This window comes from Zootoca vivipara, chromosome 1 (genome assembly GCF_963506605.1).
Source record: "Zootoca vivipara chromosome 1, rZooViv1.1, whole genome shotgun sequence".
In the NCBI taxonomy this organism is placed as follows: Eukaryota; Metazoa; Chordata; class Lepidosauria; order Squamata; family Lacertidae; genus Zootoca; species Zootoca vivipara.
The window spans coordinates 133,046,724-133,062,530 of record NC_083276.1 but is presented as its reverse complement, the minus strand read 5'-3'; the positions used below and the strand labels follow the sequence as shown (position 1 = coordinate 133,062,530).

Genomic DNA, 15,807 nt, shown 5'->3' with positions numbered 1-15,807 from the left:
ACAGTAGCATGTTAAGTTGAAAAGGAATGCAAAACTTGGGGAAAAATCTCCCTCCTCAAAAATGTTCCAGGTCAGTACTGACAAAAATTTTTAGGTCTTAATCTAACCAGCAGCATGTGTTAATTAGGATTTAATAGGAATACACCACACAAATCAAATTCCATAATGAGCACTAACTAGTGAAAAGAACACTGAATACAATACCAAGAGGGCAAGAACTAGAACAGGTGTTCATGTTCAGGTAACACTGAAGCAAAGAGACTACAAGCTTTATGATGTACAGGATAATGTTTCTTGTGGAAAAAAGTACTCACTTTGTACCCCACAGTCCACACAGCGAGAATTGCCTCTGATGTTTCTTATTGACTGAAGGGCCATGGCCTCATTCTGACTTGTCAGTCGGGACTGTGTATATTTAAATAAACACACATACAGGAAATAAGAACTCAAAGAAAAAGACAGAGACAACATTTCTGTCAGCTGGTGAAAAAGAGAGTTCAGAACTGGGTTGAATGAATATGATCACGGAATTTGATGCTTTTGGTTAGCTTCTCAGAAGTTGATCCTGTAGCATCTTTAAGTACTGCAATTCAGTGTCTGACAGGCACAGCTCACAGTTTTCATCCATGTGTCTGACAGCTCAAGCTTTTATTGAACCACTGGGGCAGAGAGAGTACAGGACATCAGGAATCCAAAGGGTTGTCAGTGGTAAAGAAAGCTCAGAACTGACGTGTGCCATTAATACCATAGATGATTACAGAACAGTCCATTCTTAAAAATTCTGTTAAATTAAATTAATTCCTGTACCACTTTTATTTCATGGTTATTGATTGTTGGGAGGATTTGGGAATAGAAGCAATGGGGAACAGAGCATTCTACCATCAAAAGGTCAGAATTGATCTTGTGGCTTGGTTACAGACCTCTCTTCACAGTGGCCTGCCAGTGACCTCTACTTTGACCCAGAAAGATAATCTCTATAGAAAGTGACTTTCAGTTTCTAGACCAGCTGAGTCCTGAGCAAATTCAGCTAGCTGTATCAGATCATGAACTTCCGGCTATAGATTTCAACGGAAGCCATACAACACTCTATGTGGGCTGGTATCTAGATCTGCCGCTATCAGGAATGTGTCTTGGTGGTTTCCTCAATCTCTTCAATTTTGCAGAACTGTTCATGTTAGCTTATGAACGTAAAACATGTACGAGCCATTATGGAATGAAGGTACTACTATATTTCCCTTTTCAATTTAATCTACTTGTTGTTTAAAAGTCATAAGACTTAAAGTTTTATTTATACATTGAACATGTATTCAGCCCTAATTACAGAGAAGAAACAACCCCCCCCCCACTAAGCTTTCCTTAGCCAAGGTCAAAAGAACAAAAAATTGTCAACATGTATCTTGAAATGTAAGTCCCAATCCAGCTAAATTTTGTAACGACAAATCCCCATTGAAACGAATAAATTAGTTGTGACCAACCTGTCCCACAACTTTCAAGAGGATTAAGTTATGACTAACTTTAGCTAGATCACAGTTGTAGACAAATGTTGAAATGGGACACTGTGCACAATACTATCCTAAAGAATTCCTGCAGTATTAAACATAAAGCATCATACATTTTCTAGTCCTAGAGAAACACAACAGCTTCCAGGAAAAATGGAAAAGTAACAAAGTAGGAAAAACTACTACTTTGCATTACTGTACTCAAAATACTGAAAGCAAGATTTAGATCAATTTAAAAGCACCAATCACAGTAATTCATTCAACTATTCATTCCAAATGAGTTATTTTAATGTGAAATTATATAGAAAACTGAAAAAGTAAAACAATAAATAAGTTGCAATTAAAAATCTAAATGCAAAGCAAGGCAAAACACTCCAGACATAATAATGCTGCAGGAATTTCTCCTTTAAAACGTTATAGAGGGTCTAAATGTTGATGACATATATCCTTTTCCTCTGATCAGTGTTGTGCATCTAACCTTATTCTTGCTGCTCTCACATGACTGCAGGCTGGCCAGAATTTGACTCTCTACAGCTTGGACCCAAGCATCTCTTTCTTCATATGTTGTAGCTTCAAAGTGCCAAGTCTGACCAGTAAGAGACACAATGATAAACTCAAAGTTTTCTTCTTGTTCTGAAAGAGAAAATGGAGGGAGAGAATGATGGGTTAAAACTTATATTTAAAATACTAAATTAAAACATTATTTTAAGAAAAGAAGAGATGTAGCCGACAAAGGGTTAAAGAGCTCATAACTCTGTCCCTCATTTGGAAAATGAAAAGAGAGGCTAACCATAGCACACCTGGGCACACATCACAGTGAAATGTCAGGAAAGCTAAACCTGCAAAATAAAACAACAACAACAACATGCAAGGAAAGCCTGACTAATTGTTTGGAACAGTTTTGTTAGTTATAAAGATACCCCAGCCCACTATATTTAAAGATAGAAGGGGAGATTAACAAGTGGCCAGTAGTTAGATTTTCTGAATCCAGGGAGGTTTTCTTCTTTTCCCTTCAAGCAGGCAGGGACCACCCCCTCTCACAAGAAGGCATTAATCACCTCCCTGGCCCAACCAGCTGCCCCCCCCCCCGCCAGAGACGTAGAGTGGTCAGGGGCAGAGGGGCCATTGCCCCGGGTGCAGGTTTCTATGGGGCACACAAAGTGCTCCTTTCTCAGGTTTAAATTTGGCAGCCTGACCTCCTCACCTGCTGCTTGGGCTGGAGAGGGGGAGGGTGGGTTTCAGGAAGCAGCGAAGCAGCGTAGCTAGCCAATCGGGTGCCTGGTGCGGGGGCATGTCCTGCAGCCGGGGGCGGGGCAATCCACCCGTGGGGGCGGGGCAATCTGCCCATGGGGGTGGGGTGAGCCTCTCTGATGCTTGGAGCCTCTCCGCTCCCTCCCCCTCGGCTGTAGGGTAGCTGAGGGAGAGGCAGGAGGCTGCTGTTTCAGGCAGCGTGGAACCTGCAGGCGCCTAAGCCACCATATCACTCCTAAAAAGTTTCATGAGCCCTTTTTTTTTTAAAAAAAAAACTCGTTTTGTCCCACCCCCTCAGTCATGACACTGGGGGCAGACCACACCCCCTTCCTCCACCACTGAAGCAGCGCAGAAGCGACTCTAGGGGAGCGCGGCTGAAGCACTGGCAGCACACATTCCACTGGCAGGTAAGAGGTGGGTGTTTGCCTAGAGCGCCCCTCTGCCAGGGAGGCCCTACGGCTGCTGCACCCAGGAAGTGCGCACAATGGCCCTCGCACCTCCCCTTGCTTTGGCCTGTGGTGAAGGGCAAGGGCAAGGCAGGCTGTGAAGGAAGCCATTAGTGTGCCTTAGCATGACGGATCCTTCTCTGCAAGCCACCCTCCCTCGGGAGGTTCAGAGGTGGCGGTGCCCTGTGGGGTCCTTCTGTGAGACGGTTGCCCATTTGTGGGACACCCTGCGCAGGGAGGCTGGCCTTCACCACATCCCTTCAGGTGCAGGAGAAAATGGCTCCAGCCTTTTAAAATGTGTGTGTGTGTGGGGGGGGGGAGATCCTGTAAAATGTCTACACCACTTGATTGTTAAAAAAGCTCAAAGCGGTTTACAAAAAGATCAAAAATGTAAATAATGAATGGTTTAGTTCTGTGAATGGCAAGGGATGAGGTCTGGAGCATGTTGTAAAAATATAAGCAGTGCCCCCTTTTTAGAGCCACAGCAAGGTGGCTTTCAGTGGAAATACAGACAACCACATCAGTCTAGCTTTCCCCTGCTTATTCCTTCCCTTCCTTTGTCTTCAAAGAAGTGTGACTAGCCCAAGGTCACCCAGCAGCCGCATGTGGAGGAGCGGGGAAGTGAACCCGGTTCACCAGATTACGGGTCCATCGCTGTTAACCACTACACCACACTGGCTGGATTAAGTAGGGTTTGAAATCAGCCATTTGTCAAAGCACTGCTGTTAGAAAGGGATGGCGGCTAGGAATATGCTATAAACAAACTGCTTACTAAGTCAACTGCTCAGGAATTTGGGTAAATGTGCATATTATAATTATTATTTATTAAATTTGTATACCGCCTGTCATCCAAAGATCTCAGGGCAGTTCAGGGTCTGTGTGTCTGGCTGTTAACCAGAAGGTTTGTAATTTGAGCCCAGGGCGGCTGTGGGCTGGATTCCTACTGCATAACCCTTGGTTCCCTTCCAACTCCATTATTCTAATTCTTTGAAAACAGTAAAATCAAGGGGGGGGGAATCACAACTGTACAAAAGTTAAAATGCTAAAATGCAAAAGTTAAAATGCTAAAACAGATTTATTATGGTTATTGGTTGGTTTGTGATGCTATGTTTTTTTGATCCTCAGAGGAAGGGTAATATATAACTTAAATAAATTTGACAAGATCCAGAGCAGGTTTTCTTCCCCAGACAAAACCAATTTCATCCTACATCCTCCTGAACCTCAAACTTGTTAGTGTAGAATCCGTCAGCTAAGTGTAGATTAGCGACCAGTGTGCTTAAGGGAATTTGGTCTTTGTCTCTCATTTTCCTTGAACTAAACATCCTGTTGTTTCTATGTCTGTAGGTGTGCGAGTGCGTGTGATCACTCACTTCTAGATTTACTTGTTAGGGGGCCCAATACTTGCATTGCCCTGGGTACTGGCAACCCTTGCTACGTCACTGCTGGCTGCTAGTTTTTATCAGCCAAGAGGGACAAGGATCCAGAGCACAAGCAGTTGCCCTGTCTGATCCAAGCACCTTGTCCACAACCTCAAGACTTACTAACTAAAATTCCACCAACACAACTGGACAAGACAGTGCTCTGGACGCCCCATGAGATCCATCTGCTGTAACAGTGGAGAGTTAAAGTCCCCGTGGATGCAAGTGATTTTATCCTCAAAATGCTTTGCAAACAAGTCACAGCAAGCTACTCTCAGTTCTGTCACCTCCTAGCCAGACTGTAAAAGACCCTGCACTACCAGGAAAAACTTTGCCAGGCGAAGATGCAATGGAGGCAGCAAAGTATGCTAAATTGAACCAGTGTTCAATTGCATTCAACTGGGGTATTCCTCCACTCATATTTGAGCCACCTCCCAGCTTGTTTCCCCGCCTTAAGCTCTGGAGTATACCAAGGGGCCAAACGAAATCACAAAGTAGGAAAGGGTGCTCAGGAGCAATCGTGTCAATGGCCCGACCTATTCCAGAGGTTGCTTAGGACTTTGACAGGAGCATCTAGAAAATCCTCCAGAGCTATCTGGAAACCCATTGGATCCATCAGGCTCAGAAGGTGGAGCATCCTGATAATCTCCCATCTCTACAGAGGGGGAAAGGGGCTGAAAGCCTAATTCTCAACAGGACGTGATCAGACCATGACAAGGGACTGATATCAATATCCCCCACTTTCAGATCACCCTCTTCCTACCCAGCTGAGAAAATAAAGTCTAGAGTGCGACCTGCCACATGTGTTGAGCCAGTGATATGTTGGGACAGCCCCATGGTCATCATAGCAGCCATGAAATCCTGAGCCACCTCGGAGCCAGTCACCTCGGCATGGATGTGGAAGTCCCCCAGAAACAGCAGTCTGGGAATCCTCAACACTGCCTCCAAAAGCAGCTCTTTCAGCTCAGGCAGGGAGACTGCTGGGCAGGGAGGTGGGCGGTAAACTAGCAGAATCCCTGATCTGTCCCGATCTGCCAAGAACACACATTCCAGATCCCCCTTAGCTGGACAGAAAGCCTGGAAAGAAAGAGCGGGAGAATCTCTATAGACCACAAGTCCCCTCCCTGACCATAAAGTCTGGCTTAATGCTGCACCACCAAGCAGCACCACCAGATGGGCACAGCTGGGTGAGACCACCTCTGTCCTGCTCACCCACCCAGGTCTCAGCGATACATGCCAGATCAGTCTCCTCATCCACAATCAGATCACGGGTGAGGGAGGTCTGATTCAGATCCACCCAGCATTCAGCTAGGATCCAAGGGCAATTCCCCAGGTTGGAGGAGGGGGTGGCACACGTCACACATGTCACACATGTCACTAGCTGCCTGTGCTGTGTGCCCCTTAGCCAGCCTACCCCACCTCTCATGCCACACTGAACCCCTGCAATGGGCCTCCAGGCTCTCCCCAGCTCCTCTCCTCCCAGATACACCTTCCCTCCCTCAATAAAAATCACTACCAACAACAAACCCCACACAAATTTAAAAACAGTTGAAACAGTTGAAAACAGTTTGTCGCCTGTGCTGCAGTCGGGAGATGTTGATTGGCTGCAGGTACAGAGGTCACAAGACTACGGCTGCTCTCAGCTGCTGGGAAGAAAAGGATGTTTGGTCATCATCTGTTGACTGAGGGCAACTGCTGATTGACAGGTGTTCTGCAGGGTAGAGCACCCGCTTAGCTGCAGCCCATCAGGGTTGACAGCACTGAGTTAGATGGACCAATGGCATAAGGCAGCTTCCTATGTAGTCACCAGAGATAAGCAGTTAGGTAGCATTTTTGAATATCCATAGGAAGACATTTCTTACAGGGATTTGGCTACCTACAGACTCCGAATGCAGTTCAGACATATGCTGAGGAAGTTATCTCTGTTCACAAAAGGTCTGACAGAAAGATAGTTATACACTCAAAAGCTGGTTTCAGAACTAAATGGTTAACTTTTAAACCCAGCAGTATTGCAGTTCGTGCAGTTTAAATCCCTGTGAGCCCAATCACAACATTTTATTAAACAGTTTCCTAAGTTGAACTGTTATGCATGGAAAGGTCCACTATAATAGTATTTTAGCACCATCAACCTGTCAAAATCAACTTGCCCAATTACCCCAAACTGCATTAACAACAGTGAATATTACTCTAATTGTGTCCAGTTTCTATGCAGACGAAGTCCCAGGTGACTAATTTTGTTATATTCAGGGACAAGCAACTTGGCCATCAAACTGATTTCAAAAAGAATCCTACTCTTAACACAGATCCAGGTTGTTGCCATTCTTTATTTTATTTTTCCTCTAAAAGGTTAGTGAGCCAATTAATCATCACCTCCCCCCCCCCCCCGGCCCGGGAATTTAGCATACAGAGGGTTAATGGGCAGGAGGTTTTCTATATTTGAAGGATAGCAAAAAGTAAATAACTACTTTGGGGGGGTTGGATATTAAACGGTGAAGGCACTCAAGAAAGTACTCAGTGGAGTTGTTTGCTCCAGTATAAATATAAATTTAACAACATTTATCTATCCAACTTATCATACTACTTTTATTAATTGATTTCCAAAATGCAAATACCTATTTTTCAGAGGATAATACGTTTTTGAATTATATATCTACTATGTAGAATTTGACAACTGGACATTGCAAATGGATTCTCCATGCCCTCACTAGGGCCAAAAGACTGATATTGATGCATTGGAAAGATCATAGAATCATAGAGTTGAAAGAGACCACAAGGGCCATCGAGTCCAACCCCCTGCCAAGCAGGAAACACCATCAAAGCATTCCTGACAGATGGCTGTCAAGCCTCCGCTTAAAGACCTCCAAAGAAGGAGACTCCACAACACTCCTTGGCAGCAAGTTCCACTGTCAAACAGCTCTCACTGTCAGAAAGTTCTTCCTAATGTTTAGGTGGAATCTTCTTTCTTGTAGCTTTAATCCATTGCTCTGTGTCTGCTTCTCTGGAGCAGCAGAAAACAACCTTTCTCCCTCCTCTATATAGCATCCTTTTATATATTTGAACATGGCTATCATATCACCCCTTAACCTTCTCTTCTCCGGGCTAAACATACCCAGCTCCCTAAGCCATTCCTCATAAGGCATCGTTTCCAGGCCTTTGACAATTTTGGTTGCCCTCCTCTGGACATGTTCCAGCTTGTCAGTATCCTTCTTGAACTGTGGTGCCCAGAACTGGACACAGTATTCCAGGTGAGGTCTGACCAGAGCAGAATACAGTGGAACCATTACTTCCCTTGATCTAGATCAGGCATCCCCATACTGCAGCCCTCCAGATGTTTTGGCCTACAACTCCCATGATCCCTAGCTAACAGGACCAGTGGTTGGGGAAGATGGGAATTGTAGTCCAAAACATCTGGAGGGCCGAAGTTTGGGGATGCCTAATCTAGATGCTATACTCCTATTGATGCAGCCCAGAATTGCATTGGCTTTTTTAGCTGCTGCATCACACTGTTGACTCATGTCAAGTTTGTGGTCTACAAAGACTCCTAGATCCTTTTCACATGTACTGCTCTCAAGCAAGGTGTCACCCATCCTGTATTTGTGCCTTTTGGGTTTTTTTAGCACAAGTGTAGTACTTTACATTTCTCCCTGTTAAAATTCATCTTGTTTGTTTTGGTCCAGTTGTCTAATCTGTTAAGGTCATTTTGAAGTGTGATCCTGTCCTCTGGGGTATTAGACACCCCTCCCAATTTGGTGTCATCTGCAAACTTACTCAGGATGCCCTCAAGCCCATCATCCAAGCCATTGATAAAGATGTTGAATAAGACTGGGCCCAAGACAGAACCCTGTGGCACCAAACTAGTCACTTCAGGAGCCATTGATGAGCACTTTTTGGGTTCGGTCAGCCAGCCAGTTACAAATCCACTGAATGGTAGTATTGTCAAGCCCGCATTTTAGGAGCCATTAGGAGACTTGGGGCAAAGGCTCTACTTCTCCATAACATCTGAATTGTGGGAGGCCATACAGGCCCTAAATTGGTGCCTGCATGCAATAGTGGGGTGAGTGAGAGAAAACAATCTCATCTTGAATCTTCACAAGATGTAGGCTCTATGGTCGAGTGGTTATTGTACCTGAGTAATCGGATCCGGATAGCTTGTACACAGTCATTCAGACACTGCGGCAAATTCAAGGTTGAATTACAACAATGCACTCTGTGGCTTCTCTTGTGGTTGATCTGGAAACTGCGGTTAAGCTCAGAATGCTGCCACATTGAGAGTTTGTCAGCTTTTGATCAAAGTTCTGCAGTGGCTACTGATTGATTAGCAGGCCATACTCAAGGTGTTGCCATCAGTACATACAAGTCCTTAATGGTTTGAGACCAGTTCACTTAAGGGATAGTCTTACCCCAGTGATGGGCAACCTTTTGAGCTTGGTGTGTCAAAATTCGCCAAAAAACCGAGCATAACTTGGGTGGTGTGTCACTTTGAGAAAAAAAGCATAATTTCGTGATATTTATAGTTTAAATAACAAAAATGTATAATTGTTTCTCCTTAAAAAGGCAAAACTCAGAGGTCTTTCCCAGTGGGACTCTGGGCTTAGGCCTTCCTCCAACGGGTCTGCCGCTGGGGAGGTGGGCTCGGGTTGGGCCTGTGCCAACTCATGGCCCTCTTCAGCCCACCTCTCCCCTCACTCAGCTATGCTTGCACGGCAGCGGGGCAACAGGGAAGGGGTTTCAGCTTACTTGGGTGTCTCTTCTCTCTTCCCGGGATGGCAGCGAGGTGGCGGCGGTGGCAGCAGCAAGGTCGAGGTCGGGGTTCTTCTCCCTCCTCCAAGGGCCCCCTCCTCTCCCTTGCAGTGGGGGTGACGGGGACAGAAACGGAGCGAGCGGACCCCTGTTCTCCTTTGCCTTGTTTTTCCTTCTTTTCTCCCTCCTTTCTGTGGGGGTGGCGGCAGCGGGCCCGGGGCTTCTTTTTTCCTCCTCCAGCCTCCGGAGTGCCTCGAGGCTGGCCGTCAGGTTCGCGGGGTGGGGGTGGGGTCTGGGAGCTCCCCGGTTGCTGCACTGGTGGCCCCCAGTGTCTGGGCAGTGGCGGTTTCAGTGGCTCTGGAGCCAGTCCAGCAGCTCCTGTAGCACTGGTCACTTTCAGGAGCTCCGCGGCTCCATGCCAACCACCATCTTGCCTTGCCGGAAATTCACAAGGCCCCCAGAGATGCGTCACCTGCAGCATTCCGCCACTGGCCGGAAGTGAGGTCTCGGCATGCGGCCACGTGTCACTGAAAATGGCTATGCGTGTCAGTGCTGACACGCGTGTCATAGGTTCACCATCACTGTCTTACCTCATGCACCTATCTGATTACTTTGATTTGCAGAACCTGAACTTTACAAGTGCTTATTGTTTGTTCCACATTGAAAGATGTAATTCCTTTAGTGTGGCAATATCTCTGACCTGGAATTCTATACCCATTGGTGCCCTCGCTATATTGTTTGACTGCTGAAAACCTTTGTTTTAGCAAGCTTACCCAATCACATGAGTCAATTATATTTGTTTTGAATGTTTTATTGATTTTTATCTTTGCTTTTAATAATCATTTGATGCACATTTGTTTTTAATTGGTTGGTGGAAATTAGTCACGCTTTATATATAATGGAATTAGCACACTGCTAGGATATTTTTTCCAGCAAATATTTTTTTAACATTTTCTAATTAAATAAATATTTTGGTGGCAAACAAGGTAATATACTTTCACTTTTCAAAATGATAACTAGGAAATAATCAAATGAAATGAAACACTATGTAGACACAAGAAATGAAAGCGCAAAATACAGAAATATTCAGTGACGCACTTTGGGGGTGAAAACAGTGAACATGTGTGGTTCTGTTTTAACTGCAAAAAACAATCCTTATTTATTATTCCCAGGCAGTGGATATTTATGACTAATTTGGTCCCCGTTTTTCTTCTAAAAGCCATTTGAAAGGTAGCAAATATTGTCTCAGAGCTTACAGCTTTGTTATTTTAAAAGGTGACAATTTAATCTTTACAATGGGAAATAAACCAATATTATAGTAAAAATTGCTCCCTAACAAGTGGCTGTAAAAAAGCACTTTTGTGTCCCAGATACATTTTATCTGGTGGTAAGTAAGGCAACTGCCTGAGATAGAGTAGTAATTGTGAAAAAAAGAGATTGTGATATAAATCACCAAAGGTTAATGATCAGAATGTGAACACAGGGACTTGTTTACAGAAAGAACATGCAATTTAAAATTTACAAGAGATTTAATGCTGTCTCTTCTCAATCACTAAAACCAACAGCCCAGAAAACAGTGACATTAAAAAAAATATTACAGTTATAATCATTCCAAAATAAGTCAATTAGTGTAAGGGCATGTGCTTGTGATTACTTGACCCATTTGGTTTGCACTTAAGTGAAAAAAAATCCCCCCAATACAAGAAGATTACTGAATTGTGACCTATTTTGCATTCAGCATCACTATTTATATGGTCTCTGAGATGGTGGATAAAGATTCCCTCCCTTTGGTTTCCAAGTAATTTTGACCTTTGACCTTTGTTTTTTTTAAAAAAGTAAAAAAAGAAGACAGTTTATAATTGCATTGTTCAAATGAAGGTGAAGGAAAGAAATTCAATCTGCTATTATACAAAAGCCATGATGGCTGCCTTCACCGAAAACAGCAATGTAAGTCAATTTGTGAACTTTGGCACCAGGCGACCTTTAGAAATACAACAATATACAGAATTTACAAGCAAGAGTAGCACATGCAAATGGTTTGGCTCTGTCTCGCTTCTGGATTAGAGCTGCAGAAAGCATTATGGAGAATGCTTTCACAAAACAAATTAAGACTGTTACTTAAATGTCACAGCACACTATTGTATTTGGCTACAGATCATTACACCTGATACCAACACTTTAAAAAACTGTAATAACTTGGGAAATATTACATTGAGTGCCCACATGTATAAAGGGAAAATAATTTTTTTTTTGAAGAAAATGGGTTCTTGAAGTAATTTAAACATCACTACTCCACGACTAGAGGGAAAGGTCAAAATTTAAGTAAACTGAAAGGAACATGAATGGCAAAATAAAACACACAAACAGAAAGATGAAAAGACCAAAGGAATGGCTCTGCATACACAACATGAAAGCCCACGTGCTTTGGGCAAATTTCATTGCTATCCCAGGATTTAGGGGAAAGGAAAGGGAGAGGCAATGAAGCTACTGCTGGGAGAGGGAGAGGGAGCAGGTCCCCTACATGATGGGGCTTGGATTTTGTTACCTTCAGTGTTGGTGCTGCTGCTGCTGTATATATTTCGCAGGCTACCAACACGATTTAGTTTCCACGCTTTACGTTTGGCTGCATCCAGAGAGCAGAAAGGGGAGAGAGAAAAAAGAGAAGAGTAAAAGAAAGAACAGAAAAAATGGGCGGGGGAAAAAAGGTTGAAGTAGCATATGAAGCAAAATACAAGCAAAAGCCTATGTGGGAAACAGCTGCACACATCTTGCCCAGAGTAAAGCTTTTAAACAACTTGCTTTTCAAGCAGAAAGAAGATTCTTATCAAAAGTTCATAACTGCTTAAGAACTTTAAAGCAGAATACTTTATCATCAAAATGCAAAAGCTAAATAAATAGAAAAGATATTCTCCTCTAAGACAAATGGTATAACCACAATTAATTCACAGTAGTCAGTGCCACATTAGAAACTCCACTTTTCCAAAATAATAAATTCGATTGTATAAATCCTGATATTTGGAAACATTAAACTTTTACTCCAGGTGACAGAGCAATACATTTAGATAAAGCAAATGGCCTCAGATACGTATTTATTTGCCTACATGTTATTAACTTAATGATTGTTTTAACTTATGCTGATGTTGTCCGTATGCAAATTTTACTATTTTTCAGACTTCATTATATCTATGGCAATTACGGGGTTATCCCAGTAGATTAGCGCTCCAAATAATTTGGCTGAACATACCCGTGACCCGCTCTTTGTAACAGAGTTGGCTGGCTTGATTCCATTAAGCACCAATGAATACTGAGCTCATTGTCAAGAACAGATCATACCCTGGTGAGGTTTGGTATAGCTGTGGCAGTACCACCCAAGGGTGGAGGCATTGGGATGATCCACTCCTGAAAACTTACAGAATCTGGATGCCTTACCCTGGATGATTTTCTGGTTGACATGGATGGTGCACCTGTCAAGATTTGGTTTGGCCAGGGCATGGTGAGAGGTGTAGGACCATCAACATGATCACTCACAAGTGCCCTCCCTGATCCTGCAGAGTATGTACGGCCACTTGGTGGGACAATGGCTAGAGTGCAAGAGGAGGAAATCCTGATGGGAATCTGACTGAAGACACATGATAATGGACTATTGTGTCCTTAATGTGGTAATGATGGCAGCAAGGAAATATGTTTTACATTGGAATGAAGGAGGACCATAGCTTTGTGCTGGTGCACAAGTGTTGAATGCAGAAGGCCCCAGGTAAAATTCCTGGAATTGCCAGTAAAAGAATCTGGGAAAGACTACTGCCAGTCAGAGTAGATGATAGTGTGCCAGAAAACATGTTTAAATTGCAATTTTTAAACCAATCACAAGTAAGGAAACATGAGAAAACCCCACCCATATATAATATTTCCCCCCAAATGTGGGGGAACAATAGAAGGAGAGGAGAGAGAGGAAAGTGAGTTGTGCTATTTTAAGCATATGAAATGGAAGAAGCAATGGGCACTAAATATGCTCTTTATGCTCTTCTGGGAGGAGCACAGAGAGAATGAATTCTATGGTGCATCTAACAGCGAAACCAAACATATTGGTCTCTACAGCCACAGCAGGTGCTGTAAGTACACAATGGTTTGCCTTTCCCCCAGATGGCACAATCTTCCATTGTCTCTTGAGACAAGATGGATGCCAACGGCAACACATGCTCACGTTAACTTAAACAGTACAATCACCCATCCTGTGCAAAAGGTGCTATTTTCTGTCTTAAGGGTCAGAGTACAAGAAGTTTATGAAAACATGCACATCTTTAAAGCACAGTGAGGATTCCAATACTAAACTATTTCCAGAACATCACCTCAAAATACTTTATAAGTGGGTAGCCCAACACCATATTGATAAGGCTTGCAATTCAAAGAGGGGTATAACACATTTGATGGAGCCTCTTTGGCAGGGGCTAGACAGACCAATGGACTGATTTGGAATAAGACAGCTTTATATATTTGCATGCTGCACCTCTAAGGGACAAGCCACAAATTATGCAGAAGATCTGCAATCCTACGTCAACTAGGGCAATCCCAAATTGGATCCAGGATTGGTGGGCAGGGTTGGCCATTGGGACTGGTGGGGCAGAAGACTGGTGGAGCTGGAGCCCTTGCAAGGCGGAACTGACTCATTCGCCATTATGGATCAGCCTCTACTGAGAAGGGCATAACGCTGATCAAAATCAGTTTTCACTGAGGGAAGAAACCAGGACTTATATTGTGCCTGTCTTGCCCTCTGCCAAAGTATGGCTAAAGCAGCATACTTGAGGACATAGCAAGAAGAGGAAATGGTTTAACACCATCACCACCCCACCCCCCACAGCAAGGCTGTCGCTCTGATCTAGTTCAGGATTCCTACAGCTCTTTTAAAAAAAACAGGTGATCCAGTCATGGATCAAGATCCTGCAACATGTAACTTTGTACAATATATTGTCTGTCAAACGAAGTACAGCTTTATACATTCAGATCCATGTCTTCCAGCCGATCACGGAGCAATAGCGGGCACAGTTTTCCTCAGCTGAGGAGAACATGGTGCCTTCGAGGAAGGGGGGGGGACTGCTCCAGCACAGCGGCCCCCCAGAAGAAACCCCAAATTGAGAGTTTTGGGGACGTGGATCCGGCAGACGCCAGAAGCAAGTTCCCTCCTCCCTCGGTTTGCCTATTTTGGGGCGATTAGAGAGCAGGGGGTCGGAGCTAATCGTGGCGCAGCAGAACAAAGCTACCTTGGAGGCACAAAGCTGCGACCCTGCCAGGCAATAGCGATCGGTTCTTCAAAAAAAAATTGATAAGAAGATCATTATATGAGGTTTGGGAAGAAATAAAATGATGCTAGAAACAAAGACCCCATGGTGGATCTCACCTGTAGAGGTTTTAACTGTTAAAAAGGTAAATATGGAGGGGAGGTGGGCCACTTATGAGATTTTGATGAAATCGGATAGAGGTTGGAAATTAAAACCATATGAAGAAATAAAAGAGGTTTTGACTGGATGGTTGCAGTACCACCAAGTGAATGATGTGTTGTTAAATGATAGGAAAATAGGTTTTGAAGACAAAAGGTCCAAATTTCAAATTGAATTGTTGGAAGGCAGAGTGAAATTGATATCAAAAATGTATAACTTTTTGTTAGAGTGGTTTACGAAAGATGAAAAGACAAAAGAGGTAATGATAAGATGGGCAAGAGACTTTGGCTATAATATTGAGTATGATGCGTGGTTGAAATTATGGAATGAAACATTGAAATTTACTGCATGTACCGCCTTGAAAGAAAATGTAATGAAAATGATGTATAGATGGTACCTAACACCAGTAAAATTAGCTAAAATGTATAGAATGAGTAGTAAAGTATGCTGGAAATGTGAAGATAGAGATGGTGAATTTTATCATACGTGAAAAAGTAAAAAGATTTTGGGAAATAATATATAATGAATTGAAAAAGATGTTTAAGTATACTCCCCCCCCCCAAAACCTAAAGCTTTTCTATTGGGATTGATGGGAGAGGAAATAGCAAAAGGAGATCAGAGACTATTTATGTATGATACAACCGCGGCGAGGACGTTATTAGCCCAAAAATGGAAATTACAAGATATACGAACGATTGAGGAGTGGCAGACGAAAATGATTGACTATGCAGAGTTAGCAAAATTGACCTGCAGGATCCGTAACCAGGAAGAGAGTATGTTCCAAAGGGAATGGAGTAAATTTATTGATTATATGGAGAAGAACTGTAGAAGTTTAAAGACACTTGCAGGACTGAAATAAATCCTACGAACTGGTTCTAAACATGTGGGTATAAAGGAACTGCGAGATAAGAGTGAGAAATGAAGCCAAATGACGGGAGGGATACTGTTCTGGGCACCACAGTTCAAGAAGGATACTGACATGCTGGAATGTGTCCAGAGGGGGCAACCAAAATGGTTAAAG

At 43.4% G+C, this 15,807-nt stretch overlaps 1 protein-coding gene across 4 annotated transcripts in view; it reads right to left on the bottom strand.

The window, feature by feature from the left end:
• Positions 1–15,807, bottom strand: part of AGAP1 (ArfGAP with GTPase domain, ankyrin repeat and PH domain 1) — a 378,138-nt gene that overhangs the window by 63,540 nt on the left and 298,791 nt on the right. For 2 of the 4 annotated variants that reach the window (XM_060282347.1, XM_060282348.1), the window contains 3 exons: positions 11,900–11,977; positions 1,978–2,132; positions 315–405 (listed from right to left, as the gene is read on the bottom strand). In XM_060282347.1, the coding sequence (XP_060138330.1) occupies positions 315–405; positions 1,978–2,132; positions 11,900–11,977 (324 nt within the window). The remainder of the gene's footprint in view (positions 1–314; positions 406–1,977; positions 2,133–11,899; positions 11,978–15,807) is intronic. The other 2 variants (XM_035139158.2, XM_035139168.2) reach the window with 1 other exon arrangement.